Raw genomic sequence first — 14,123 nt, 5'->3', positions numbered from 1 at the left:
GTGGGGAGGGTGGCGGTGGTGGGGAGGGCGGCAGGGACAACTGGGCTCACGTTCTGTGAACTGAGCCTGTTGGGCCAAGAGAGGCCCTGAATAGGGATCTGGGCTGGGCTGGGACAGGAAGCTGGAGGAAGAAGGCAGAATGGGTGGGCCACAGACTTACCTCCTGGACCTTACCCGCCCCTCCCCAGCCTGTGGCTCCTTGACTCGAACCCTGGACAGTGGCATTGGGACCTTCCCACCCCCAGACCATGGCAGCAGTGGGACTCCCAGCAAGAACCTGCCGAAGACCAAGTCACCACGGCTGGAGCCCCCACCCGGGGCACCCCCAGCTCGACCCCCACCCCTTACCAAAGTCCCCCGCCGTGCCCACACACTGGAGCGTGAGGTGCCAGGAGTAGAGGAGCTGCTGGTGAGTGGGCGGCACCCTAGTATGCCGGCCTTCCCTGCACTGCTCACCGCGACACCGGGCCACCGGGGCCATAAGACGTGTCCTGATGGTGAGTGTCCAGGCAGGTGGGTAGAACATCCTGGGCACTACCTGGGGTGAATCCCCGGACAGCCCTCACCCACCACATCTGCCTTCCTATTGTTCCCCGACAGATCCCTGTGAAGACCCAGGCCCTCCTCCTCCTGTCCAGCTGGCCAAAAACTGGACCTTCCCCAATGCAAGGGCAGCTGGCAGCTCCTCTGACCCTTTCCTCTGCCCGCCCCGACAACTGGAGGGACTGCCCAGGATGCCCCTGGTGAGAATGTCAGAAGGGACGAGAAACAGGACTGGGGGGCAAGAGGGAGTGACATGAGGAGACCAATTTCTTCAGTGAGGTGCGGTCTGTATCTTGTCCAGTCTTGGCACAGCACTGGGGAGGAGAGCTGAGGCGAGACCGCCTTAGATGCCCCTCTGGGAGCCTGCCTACCTGCCCTTCCCACATACCCCTCTTGGGAAGGGTTTCTGTCCTTCCCCCAAACCTTGGTAGGATGTACATCCAGCCGGCTTCCTTTGAAGCATGCCCCACCTCAGGAGGCCCATCTGCATCCCCTCAGTCAGGGGTGCAGAATGCCCTCTCCGAGTGAGTGCCTCTCAGGCTGGCCCAGAGCTGGAGAGGAGCTTCTTCCCAAGCTTTCCTTCCTTTCCCAGGCCCTGCCCGTGGACCGGAAGCCAAGCCTGGAGCCCAGCCGCCCATCCCCTACACCCCCAGGTCCAGCATTTGGGGGTAGCCGCACCCCCAGTACGTCGGACATGGGTGAGGACGGTAGAGTGGCCAGTGGGGTTGCCCCAGGGCTTGAGACCTCGGAATCCCTCAGTGACTCGCTCTATGACTCACTATCCTCCTGTGGGAGTCAGGGCTGAGGTCTGTGCCACACAACAGCCCTTGCTTAAGCTGGGAACCACAGCCTGGATCGGCTTCGCTCAGGCCCTGCCCCCTCAGGGCCAGTGGGGCCCCTCCCTGAAGGGACCAAGAAGGCAGGTGGATAAGAAGGTGAAAGGGGTCCCTGGCACAACCCACCACCCACCGCTGCTGTGGATGAGATGACCGCTCTCAGCTCAGGGAGAGACCCCACCCCTCGTCCCTTCTTTCATCCAGAGTAAGGCTCTTCCTTGGAGGGGTTGGGGGCCCAAGGCCACTGCACCTCTGCCCCCAGCTTCCACTCTAGGCTGAGCCATCTTGTGGTGCTGGGCTTCTTGCCCGCCGGCAATGCCATCTCTGCCAAGCCCGGCTGCTCCCCTGCTCGAAGACCCCGCAAGGCCAGGGCAAGGCCCCTGTGCTGGTGGAGTTTGGGGCTGAGGGAGACAAGTTGCCTTCTCTCTCTTACTGCCCTGGTCTTCCCTGCTGTCTGGATGGTGCTGCCCTCCCCTGCCCCACATCTCTGGGGTTCGTTTGTCTGTCTTTTTTTTTTTTTTTAATATTAAAGCGCCTGACCCAATCCTCACCCCCAACCTCAAACTGCGGTTAATTTATCTGTCGTTAAAAATGCGGCTGCTCTGTTTCCAGCCTCTGCTTCTGCCGTATCCCTAATAAAATGTGGAGGCCCCTCCCTGCCCCCCGACTTGGCTTGTTCTGTGGGACAACTCAGGGATGGACAGATGGGTAGATACCGCGACGGCACCAGGTTGAGGGACCCCAGGGGCCTGGACTCTGCCCCAGGCATCCTGGTGAAGCAGCCCTCCACCAGAGGAACTGACTGGAAGCATCCTAAAAGGCAACCAAGCGTTAGAAAATGGGCATGCTTAGGCCTGGAATGATACCTGGGGTTGGGGAGACTGAGCTTGGGTGGGACTGAGACTGGGCTGCCTCTTGGGAGGGAGGCAGGGAGGATGACTGGGACTGCACTCAAAACCCTGTACATAGCAGGTGGGGCGGAGCAGGCAAATGCTGAGCTTCAGAGGCTGGGGATAGATAGTTATGTGTCTGGTAGCATCCTTTTGCTACAAGGCAAGGCACAACTGGGTTTTAAGCTGTTGCTACACTCTGTTCTCTCCCAAACTTTGGGCTTTCCTCAGATCCTAGTTCTGCCTCAGATTTTACCCAGAGGTTCCCCTGGCTGTAAAGTTCTCAGTTTAAGAAGGGGAGGCCAGGAATGAGGCTGTGGGAAGGGTCCAGGCTCCCAGGAATTTTTTCAGACTGTCCACATGCCATAGGAAGGCCATAGGACATGGAGCTGGGCACTGGTCTGAAGGTGAACCGGGTGGCAAGCAGCCCTTCTCACAATGGCCAGCCTTGGTGGGGCCTAGGAAGGCCTCCCTCTTGCCCAGCTTTCGAGGTGTGGAGTGGCTTGTCCAGGTGCACCCCACTGACACAGCTGTACTTGCTACCTCCTCGTGACATACAGCTTTGAAGGCCATCTGGGCAGCATGCACACTCGAGACCCCCAGCCTTGTGGCTGGTACTCTGGATGTGCATGCCCTGGGAGGGGGAGGTTAGAGGTGGGGGCCTTGTGGTAGACACATAGTGTGTCCTGCTTTGTATTGGAACCACAGGCTCACCAAGCCAAGGTCAGGGGTCCCTGGACAGAGAGTATTATTGGGCCCATTCGAAACTCAGTTATGCCACTGGAGGCCAGCCCAGGAAGTATGGGGACAGGGAAGATGTCAGTGTCTCTTTATACTACTGCTTCCAGTAGTGTCTCTCCAGCCACCCTTGCTCCCCGAGAGTGGTGAAATAACTACCTCATTAAAATACGTACCTGCCATATTGCCCAGCCTCCTGCTTCCTAAACCCCACAATAGCCCTGCCGGAGGAAGCATCGTCAACCTCATTTTACAGATGAAGAGCTGAGGATCAGAATGTTTCAATGATTGCTCAAGGCCAAGAAGCGATGGAGCCTGACAAGAGTAGCACCTTTTTGGTGCATGACTGCTTTCTTGTACCTGGACTTTAATCTTCCGCCTTGGCCTATGGGTCACTCCTAATGGGCAGGGCTTGAGAGCACTGGGATCTGTTTTTTTCTGAGCAAGTTGCATCCTTTCTCCAGGCCTCAGCTATAGAAAATAAGAAGGTTGGGTCAGACCAGCCGATCCCATCAGCCTGACTTTCTCCTTTCCTCTTTCTTCTTCCTACATCTTCCCCCATCTGACCTCTTTCCTTCCTGTTTCTCTTAGTTGATATCATCATCAAAGAAATAAATAAGACCTAGAGAAGAGTCAAGACAGATGTCTTGGTTTTGTTTAAATGTTAGAGTCCCACTTTTTTACCTCTATCTTTTGGCATTCCTGGGTGGCACAAGTGGTTAAATGCTCAGCTACCAACCGAAAGGTTGGTAGTTCAGATTCACCCAGAGGTGCCTCGAAAGAAATTCCTGATGATCTGCTCCCAAAAAAATCACAGCTGTTGAATGAAGAACACCAAGGTCACATGATAACTATGAGCCCGAGACAGAAAGGACCACATGAACTAGAGACTTACATCATCCTGAGACCAGAAGAACTAGATGGTGGCCGGCCACAACTGATGACTCCCCTGACAGGGAACACAACAGAGAACTCCTAAGGGAGCAGGAGAACAGTGGGATGCAGACCCCAAATTCTCATAAAAAGACCAGACTTAATGGTCTGACTGAGACTAGAAGAATCCCGGCGGTCATGGTCCCCAAACCTTCTGTTGGCCCAGGACAGGAACCATTCCTGAAGACAACTCATCAGACATGGAAGGGACTGGACAATGGGCTGGAGAGAGATGCTGAGGAAGAGTGAGCTACTTGTATCAGGTGGACACTTGAGATAGTATTGGCATCTCCCGTCTGGAGGGGAGATGGGAGGGTAGAGAGGGTTAGAAACTGGCAAAATTGTCACGAAAGGAGAGACTGGAAGGGCTGACTCATTAGGGGGAGAGTAAGTGGGAGTATGGAGTAAGGTGTATATAAGTTTACATGTGACAGACTGACTTGATTTGTAAACTTTCACTTAAAGCACAATAAAAATTATTAAAAAAAAAATCACAGCTGTTGAAAACCCTGTGGAGCACAGTTCTACTCGGACACACGTGAGGTTACTGTGAGTCGGAATCGACTCAGTGGCAACTGGTATCTTTTACTCAGGTCTCTAGTCCCCTGTCCCTTCTGCTTTTGTGGACTGGGTATGATATTACCAAGCTTCATATCTCTGCCCCCTGCCAGGCAGGCTTAAAGAAGTCCACATCCTTCTCATAACTTGTTATTTCTTGGTTTTTCAAGCCCTTTTCTCTGTTTGGACTTGACGGATCACCTCATTTCCTGCTAGAGCGGAATTGTTTGCCTGTGGGATATTTATCCTCTTTCCTTTCCGGAAGGCGCTTGGCATGGTGGGTTTGACTCTCGACTCCACCTCTCACAAGCTGAGACCTAAGGGTCAATCTGCATTCCTGTCACCAAGGTCTGGTCATCTGCAGCCTGGCTCTGTTCTCTGATGTCACCTGATGCGTGATGACATTGTGGTCCCTGGGACAATGTGGCCTGGCGGGGGCAGCGTCCGGCTGTCAGTCATCAGGGCAGGTGGCATCCTTAGCTGATGCACAGACAGTCCTTCCCTACCAACCGTTCCAAAGTGAACAACTCTCCTTCCTAATCCCCTCAGCATGCAGTTACGGGGCGACCAGGTCCAGACAAGCCATCCCAGCAGCCCACATAACTGTGTGTGTCCTCCACACAAGCATAGAGCAGACAGAATATTCCACCTGAAATAATCCTGTGGAGGGGGTGCACAGAGGAGTTTTAAAACACTCCTGGGAAACCGTTTCCTCCTTGCACCCCATGGAAGGGTTTGGCTAAAAGACCCCTTGATCTTCAATATGGCAGACCCTTTGCAATATCTGCTTGCGGAATTAAAGTGACCTCACTGTTTCTCCAAGAACAATGAGTCAATGTTTGCCTTACCACTGGATATGACTGTTCTGCTGAGTTTCCCAAATGAAAGAAGCCAAAACTGCCAGAACTGCCACCACCACCTATTCCCCCCCCCACCACCACGGCAACAAGACATCAGCAGAAGACTATGAAAAGGTTTCAGCCCAAGTGACAGAAAGGGCCACATAAACCAGAGACCTACATCAGCCTGATTGAGACCAGAAGAACTAGATGGTGCCTGGCTACAACCGGTGACTGCCCTGACAGGGAACACAACAGAGAACCCCTAAGGGAGCAGGAAAACAGCTGGATGTAGACCCCAAATTCTCGTAAAAAGACCAGACTTAAGGGTCTGACTGAAACTAGAAGGACCCTGGGAGTCATGGCCCACAGACCTTCTGTTGGCCTAGGACAGGAACCATTCCCAAAGCCAACTCTTCAGACAGGGATTGGACTGGACAATAGGATGGAGAGGGATGCTGGTGAGAAGTGAGCTTCTTGGATCAGATGGACACTTGAGACTATGTTGGCATGTCCTGTCTGGAAGGGAGATGAGAGGGTAGAGGGGGTTAGAAGCTGGCAGAACAGACACAAAAAGCGAGAGTGGAGGGCGGGAGCAGGCTGCCTCATTAGGGGGAGAGCAACTGGCAGTACGTAGCAAGGTGTATATAAGTTTTTGTTTGAGAGACAGGCCTGATTTGTAAACTTTCACTTAAAGCACAATAAAAATTTAAAAGTAAATAAAGGTTTCAGGTTCGTCTTCACTGGACACCCTGTCTTCAGCAAGAAATGTGTCCAAAACGCTAACTGAGGTTTTCTCTGGGTGGCCAGTGAATTTATTTTCTTCTTTACCGTTTTGTAGATTTTCTACAAAAAAATGTTTTTCTTTATCAAAAAAGTTTTTAAAAGAAACAGTCATTCTTCGGTCAAGAGCAGTCACAGCTGGCAAACCGCTAGGCTGCAGCAGCAGAACGTAGGCTACCAGGTTATTTAGCCTAATTGGCAAGCAAACCACTTCCACCTCCTTGGGTGTGCCAGCACACAGAAGTGTCGTAAAGTCTGAAGAGTATTCTGTCCCAGCTCATGTCAACCAGCCTGACTACCTCTTGTCTGATGTGGCCCATGTCAAGAACCTTTCTGCCGAGCAGAAGGCCTTGAAAAAGAATGAGAAGGCTGCCTGGAGCACCCTCTCCATTGATGAGAAAGCTGAATTGTACATTAAAATTCAACGAGAGCTTTGCAAAAATTAATAGAAGCACATACAAGTGGAAGATGGTTGTGGGCACTGCCCTGTTCTTCATCTGTGCTCACCTTGATCTGGGGGAAGTGCTACGTGTATGGCCCCATCCAGCACACCTTTGAGGATGAGTGAGTGGCCAAGCAGACCAAGAGGATGCATGAAGTTCAGCCCAATCCAGGGGTTTTCTGCCAAGTGGGACGACAGGAATGAGTTGGAAAAAATAAGAACCCATTGTTCATGTGTTTGAACCTTAACTTGTTCTGTCGCCTCCATGCAACTCTGCATTTACTGGAGACCCGTTATGTAAAGTAGTGACAATGACAATAAATGACCAGTTTATGTGAAAAAAAGTCATGCTTTGCAGCATACTCTAGATATATACCCCCATTCTGTAATCATATTTGAGGAAATTGAAACATATAAATGCATTTTTTTAAAAGCCATGTGAATTTGAAGCAAATACAAGTGAGTATTTCTATGATCCTGGAGTGAGGAAGGGCTTAAGCTTTTTTTTTTTTTTAATTATTAAAGACAAATTATAAAAGCACTTGCTTATGGTAAGAATAAAAATGGAAACAGAATAGAATGTTATATAAGGAAAAGGAAGCATCTCTTTCATACCCTGACCCCCAGTCTCACTCTCCAGGTATAATCCCAGTTAAGTGGTGAACCTTTCAGACATTATAAAAATGCACATGCACAAAGCATGATAATGTCTGCCTATTAATAGACAATGAGATTATTCTATAGTTACTAATCTGCTTCTTTCTTTTAGCACGTAATGCATCTTAGAGATCTTTCCAAAGCCCAGCAATCTCCATTCCATTATATACCCATTGCTGTCGAGTCGTTTCTGACTCATAAAGACCCAATAGAACAGAGTAGAACTGCCCATAGGGTTTCCAAGGAGTGGCTGGTAGAGTTGAATTTCCAACCTTTTGGTTAGCAGCCAAGCTCTTAACCACTATGTCATCAAGGCTTCATTTCGTTGTATAAAAAAAAATAAAAAAAAATAGGTGTCGCATATTTAACCAGTTTCCTACTGATGGGGGGTTAGGTGGTTTATGTTTTGTTTTGTTTTGTCATGACAATGCTGCAGTGAACATCACAAATGGATCTTTGGTGACTTGTATATTTCCATAAGATACATCTGTATAAATGGAATTGCTATGTCAAAAAAGTATGTTTAATTTACATTTTTATAGATATTAACAAATTGTGCCCCACCAACAATATATAAGTGGGACTATCTCCTCATATCCTCTGCAGTGTTGAGTATTATCACACTTTTTTATTCTCAGCCAATTTGATGGGAACGAGAGATCATGTAGTCTTGTAGTCCAATGTAAGGTCTTTGACTTTTACTCAGAGTGAAATGGGGAGCCATTGGAAAGCGATGAGAATAGACTAGAGGGCAAGAAGGAGACCAGCCTCTGAAGGAAACAAGGCCTCTTTGGTAACCCAAGTGAGAGCTGGTGGTGGCCTGGACTAGGGTGGAGGCAGTAGAAAAAACAGGATTTGCTAATGTAATAGATGTGAGGAAAAGAGAAGAGTCAAGTATAGCTCCAGAAGTTTTGGAGCAGCTGGAAGGATGAAGTTATCATTCACTGATATGGAGAAGACTGGTGGATAGAGCAACCTTGGGGGAGGGAAGATCAGGAGTTAAATGTTGGACATGTTAAATTTGAAATACATATTGGACAACATCCAAAAGAAGATGTGGAATAAGCAGTTGGTTATAGAAGTTCAGAGTTTAGAAAAGTGTCTGGGGCTGAAGATATAAATTAGTAAGCAATTAGCATATGGATGTTATTTAAAGCCAGGGGGCTGAAAGAGCTCACCACAAGAGTGAGAAGAAGAAGGATCTGAGCTTTGTGCCCTGGACACTTCATCCTTTAGATGTCAGAGAAATGAGAAAACAAAAGAGACTGAAAAGGTACCACCAGGAGAATGTAGGGTCCTGGAATATAAGTGAAGAAAATGTTTCAAGAAAAATGAGGTAATCAGTTGCCTCAAATTGTGCTGACATGCCCAACAAGATGAAGATTGAAAATTGTCTTTTGGATTTTGCGACATGCAGGTCACTGGTGACCTTAACAAGAACAGTGATGGAAATGAAAGCTGATTGGAGTGGTTCAAAAGCAAATGGGAAAGGAAGAATTGGAGCATAAACAACTCTTTTCAGGAGCAGAGAGAAGAGAATGGAAGGGGGAAGTGGAGGCAAGAAAAGAGATTATTAATAATTTTAAGTCTTATTTTTAAAATTATCTCAAATGTGCAAGTATGTTTCAAGTACGATACAAAGAACTTTTTTCCCTAAACCATATGAAAGTAAGTTGCCAACTTAATGCTCCCAAACCAAAACCATTGCCATCTAGTTGATTCTGACTCATAGCAACCCTATATGACAGAGTAGAACTGTCCCATAAGGATTCCCCAAATATTTCAGTGTATATTGTATATTTCCTACAAACAACAGCATTCTCCTATATATCCACAATACTACTATAAAAGTCATGAATTAACATTAATATATTGTGACCATCTAATCATCAGATCCCATAGTATTCAGTTTTAAATTACATATTGCAATTAGTTATGTTTCTTTAGTCTCCCTCAATCTGAAACAATTCTTTGACTTTCCTTGACACGTCTGAGTATTACAGGCCACGATTCTGATTTGTCTTATTACTGAGGATGTTCACTTGATTAAGCTGGCATCTGCAAGGCTTCCCTATTACACATTTACCATTTTTCCTTTTATAGATAATAAGAACATCCTGGGGAAGTACTTTGAAACTATGTAAATGTTTCATTTTCACCAAACTTTCTACTTATTTATTTATATCAGTATGGATGTATAGTTTCCTATTTTATTCAATGCACTATAATCTGTTACTATTATCATTTATTTTGATGCACAAATTGTCTATCGTTTGGCCAGTGTGAGTCCCTTCAAGCTGGCTGCTGTGTCTTTTTTGACAAATTCCCATCATTCTTTGGGGATGTACTTACTTTCTGGGACAGGATTCATCTTGGACTTTCCCTGACCCAGACCTGGAATCAACCATTTTTCCAAAGAGCCCTGATTCCTTTTAGTGGGAAATGATATTTAGTAACCAAGATCTGGAGACTAGGTGTGCTCATTGATATTGGAGTGTTCCTGCTCCAGGTTCTAAGAGAGGTTTTCTTAAAGACAGAAGAAATCACAGAATGTTCTTAGATTTACAGAAATGATGAAATAGAGAAAATCTGATGATGCAGGAGAGAGATGAGAGAATTGTTGGGCTCTAGTGTACAAGTGAAGGTATTGGCCTTAAATAGCATCCATAGGTGCAGGAAGGAGGAAGACACAGAAGCAGGTAGTAGATAGAGCATATGTGGTGGTGTCTACTTGTAGAAGTACTCTTTTGGTTGCTTTTATTTTTTCAGAGAAATAACACAAGCAAGGTCATCAGCTAAAAGGAATGATGGAGAAAGAAGGTGTTGGAGGTTTGAGGAGAAGGTATAAGTAAGTCATCTAGGAGCTCAGAAGAGTGAATGTAGCAGGATTACCAGGCAACTTGAAGTGTCCACTTAAAGTTAGTGGTTAGGAATTTATAGTGAGACATACTAGTATGAGTGTGGTTTTTGTTTTGTTTTTTTCTCCAGTCATATTAGGCACAGAATAAGCAGAAAGTTGGAATAACCAGGGCTACAATTTACCAAATAAATGTGACAAAGGAGAAAGAGAGACAGGGGAATTGAGGGTGCATACAAAGGAGTGATTATATCGATTGACCAAACCAAAAAAAAAAAAAACCAAACCCAGTGCCGTCGATTTGATTCCAACTCATAGTGACCCTATAGGACAGAGTAGAACTGCCCCACAGAGTCTCCAAGGAGCCCCTGGTGAATTCAAACTGCCGAACCTACTTAACCACTATGCCACCGGGGTTTCCCTCGATTGACCATGGGCTTTAAATTGGATAAAAAGGGAAGAGAGGACAACAGAGAGACATGAAGGAGGTAGAATCAAAAGATTGTAATTCCTAGTAGGATCAAAGGAATTATGGAAAAAAGAGGACTAGTAGAAATGAGTTGGAAAGATATTGGGAAGAAAGGTAGGACACATGAAATAAAGATTATGGAGAGGCTGAAGTTATTGGTAAAGACAAGGACCAAGGTATGAACATGGGAGTAAGTGACTCAGATAGGGTAGGTAACAAGGTCATTAGAGGAGAAGAGATCAAGGAACTGAGAGGCCAAGGTATTGGAAGGGTTATCTAGGTGCATATTGAAATCTCCAAGAATTAGGACAGAATTAGTACCAGACAGTGACAATGAGGCAGAGGCCAAAACCTTCAAGAAATGAAGGGAAGTAATCCAAGGATTGGTAGATGAGTAGAAAAGAGAGGCGTAATGGGTGGTGTAGTGTAATGACATGAAATTCAAAGCTGAGGAATTTTAGGTAGGAAAAATGGTCTGAAAATAGCACAGGAAGGCAAAGGGACATTCAGAGAAGAGATTATGTACATAGGGAGTTTTGTTGACGAAGGGTTTCAGGAAATGGGAACAGAGTACCAAAATACTCTTTGATTCAGCTAGTCTGTGTCTAGAAATTTATCCTAATGAAAAAATCAGAGATGCATAATGATATTTCTAAAAGTGATTGGTTACTAAACCATGGTTACATTTATACCATGAAATACCACATCCATTTTAAAATAACAGAATATTTATTGACAGGAAACTTAAAAAAAAAATACATATTCACACACACATATATATACAGCTGAGCTAGAAAAGCACCCTGCAAAACAATATGCACAGTAAGCCACATTTGTAAACCACATAACAAGTGTATAGAGTCAAGGACAAAACATGGTTTAAAGTCAGGAAAGGTTGTACCCTTTCACCATACCTACTCACTCTGCATGCTGAGCAAATAATCCGAGAAGCTGGACTCTGTGAAGAAGCACTGGGCATAAAGATTAAAGGAAGACTCATTAACAGCCTTCATTATGCAGATGACACAACCTTGCTTGCTGAAAGTGAAGAGGACTTGAAGCACTTACTGATGAAGATCAAAGATCAGTCTTCAGTATGGATTACTCTTAACATAAAGAAAACAAAAATCCTCACAACTGGACCAATAAGCAGCATCATGAAAAACGGAGAAAAGATTGAGGTTGTCAAAGATTTCATTTTACTTGGATCCACAATTAACACCCATGGAACCCGCAGTCAAGAAATCAAAAGACGCATTGCATTGAGCAAATCAGCTGCAAAAGACCTCTTTAAAGGGTTGAAAATCAAAGATGTCACCTTGAAGACTAAGGTGCACCTGACCCAAGCCATGGTGTTTTCAATCGCCTTATATGCATGTGAAAGCTGGACAATGAATAAGGAAGACTGAAGAAGAATTGACACCTTTGAATTGTGGTGTTGGCAAAGAATATTGAATATACCACAGACTGCCAAGAGAACAAACAAATCTGTCTTGGAAAAAGTACAGCCAGAGTACTCCTTAAAGGCAAGGATGGTGAGGCTATGTCTCACGTACTTTGGACATGTTATCAGGAGGGACATGTCCCTGGAGGACATCATCCTTGGTAAAGTAGCAGGTCAGCGAAAAAGAGGAAGACCCTCAACTAGATGGATTGATACAGTGGCCACAACAATGGGTTCAAGCATAACAATGATTGTGAGAATGGTGCAGGACCAGGCAGTGTTTTGTTCTGTTGTACACAGGTTGGCTATGAGTCGGAACCAACTCGACAGCAACCTAACAACAACAGAGGAACAAAAGCCGATAATAACAATGCTTATATCTGAGCCATGGGATTTCTGGTGATTTTCTTTTTCCCTTTGTGTCCTTCCTAGTTTTCTCATCGAATGCGTGTTACTTTTTTTTTTTTACATATAACAATTAAAAATATTTAAATCACTTCCTTTAATATACAAGACATAAAGAAAGCCCAATGAAACTCTCAGTCTCAGAGTTAGTAGTTTAGGGGGAGTCAAAGAAAACAAGCTGTTTCTCAGTGCCCCAGGGAAAAAGGGGTGAGAGAACACAGGACATCACTAGCCCCCAGGTGATTCCAGAGCTGGGGCCAAGCAGGGCTTGGCTCTTTCTCTACCAAGGGAAAGTACTGATTTTCCTTGTTATGGTTCTGGCCTTGCTCCCACACTCATCTTCCAGTTTTAAGAAGTCATCCAGTTCCCAGGATGGCTCCTTCTTTTAGTTCCCTAACATTTTCCCTCAGGGGAGAAGGCTGCTTACCATGTCGTGGTGTCAGGGTCCCGGGGAAGTTGTCATCCTGCAGGATGCTGAGGGGGGTTCTCACTAGTACCTTGCCGTTTGGCTTCTGTCTATTATGCTTAGAACCTGAAGATTGGGGATTCTCAGGTCTCTCAAGGGCTTGTCTGAGCGCTGGCTGGCCACAGGGGTTTCTGTGGGCTGTCCTGCTTCCCCCTTGGAAGACACCTGTTTGGGGGAGAGCTCAGTTTGGCTCAGAGGTGGCATCTGGTCCTCAAGGGATAGTTGGGTGCCCAGAGGCAAGTCCAATTCAGAAGATGAAAGTGTCTCCAGGGGCAGAACACGCTCTGGGGAAAGATTTGATTTGAGGGCTTTGGTGTCAAATACTTCACTCAGCTGCTTCACCAGGGGGCTTGGAGGTTCTCTGGTGCTGGTCTTCATAGGTGTCCGCACAATGCCAAGGGTAGGAGAGCGGGGATCGGGGTCCTGGGTTTGATTAGGACCCTCCAGCTGTTTCCCTGATGGCAGGCTTGGCTGTGGAGAGCTCTCCATCTGGATGGGTGTGTGCAAGATGCAGGTACTAGGTGAATGATGGTCTGTCACTGGAGCCAGATGCGTGTTGTGCGGTGCTGGAGTGACTGAAACGCTCTTGGCCAAGCCCATCTCTACCAGGAAATGTAGGGTGTGGCAGGGCTGGCCTAGGGCAAGGAAGGAATGCCAGGGCCCCAATGCCACCTATGGGTCCGCAGGAGCTGCAAATGTGTATTCCTTTTGAAATTAGACAAAGTGAAAGAAAAATAGATGTCATTTTTAAACTCAATGCTCAGCTGGTCAGAAATTTTTGAAGTTTACAAAACATTTAGGTAATTTACCCATTGAGAGACCTAAACCAGAACAAAAATGTATTTGATAAGGGATTTTTAGCTGCATAACTTCTATCTTAAATATTTTAATTATTTAAATGAGCTAATAATACCAAAAAATATGAGCTTACCATCACATTAAATTTAAAATCCAGAGAAAAGAAAAAAAAAAATCACTCCTAATCCCACCATCATAATATAGCCTTTTTCAGGAGAATTTTGGTGGGATGAGAAACTTATGTTGAGCAACTATAGGATGCTTTTTAATGAGGATTATTTTATTTAATCTTACCACAACTCTATGAATAAACCTGTTGCTGTCAAGTCAACTGCCCCATGGTTTCCAAGGAGCAGCTGGTGGATTCAAACTGCCCGCATTTTCTTTAGCAGCCAGATGCTTAACCACTGCACCACCAGGACCCCAGCTCTATGAATAGGTACTGTTTTTTTACTATTTATTTTT

At 46.1% G+C, this 14,123-nt stretch overlaps 1 protein-coding gene and 1 pseudogene across 12 annotated transcripts in view; one reads left to right on the top strand and one right to left on the bottom strand.

Moving 5' to 3' along the window:
- Window positions 1-2,227, top strand: part of NCKAP5L (NCK associated protein 5 like) — a 58,260-nt gene extending 56,033 nt beyond the window's left edge. For 11 of the 12 annotated variants that reach the window (XM_049883069.1, XM_049883062.1, XM_049883068.1 and 8 more), the window contains 3 exons: window positions 189-497; window positions 601-743; window positions 1,136-2,227. In XM_049883069.1, coding sequence (XP_049739026.1) covers window positions 189-497; window positions 601-743; window positions 1,136-1,348 — 665 coding nt within the window. In that variant the 3' untranslated portion in view covers window positions 1,349-2,227. Of the gene's footprint in view, window positions 1-188; window positions 514-600; window positions 744-1,135 lie in introns of those variants that run through there. The other variant, XM_049883071.1, reaches the window with a different exon arrangement.
- LOC126076325 (cell division cycle-associated protein 3-like) lies at window positions 1,576-13,460 on the bottom strand (annotated as a pseudogene).
- Window positions 13,461-14,123: the final 663 nt, after the last annotated feature.

Source organism: Elephas maximus, chromosome 4, assembly GCF_024166365.1.
Source record: "Elephas maximus indicus isolate mEleMax1 chromosome 4, mEleMax1 primary haplotype, whole genome shotgun sequence".
In the NCBI taxonomy this organism is placed as follows: domain Eukaryota; kingdom Metazoa; phylum Chordata; class Mammalia; order Proboscidea; family Elephantidae; genus Elephas; species Elephas maximus.
The sequence above is the reverse complement of the archived record's forward strand: the minus strand, read 5'-3'. Positions and strand labels throughout refer to the sequence as shown.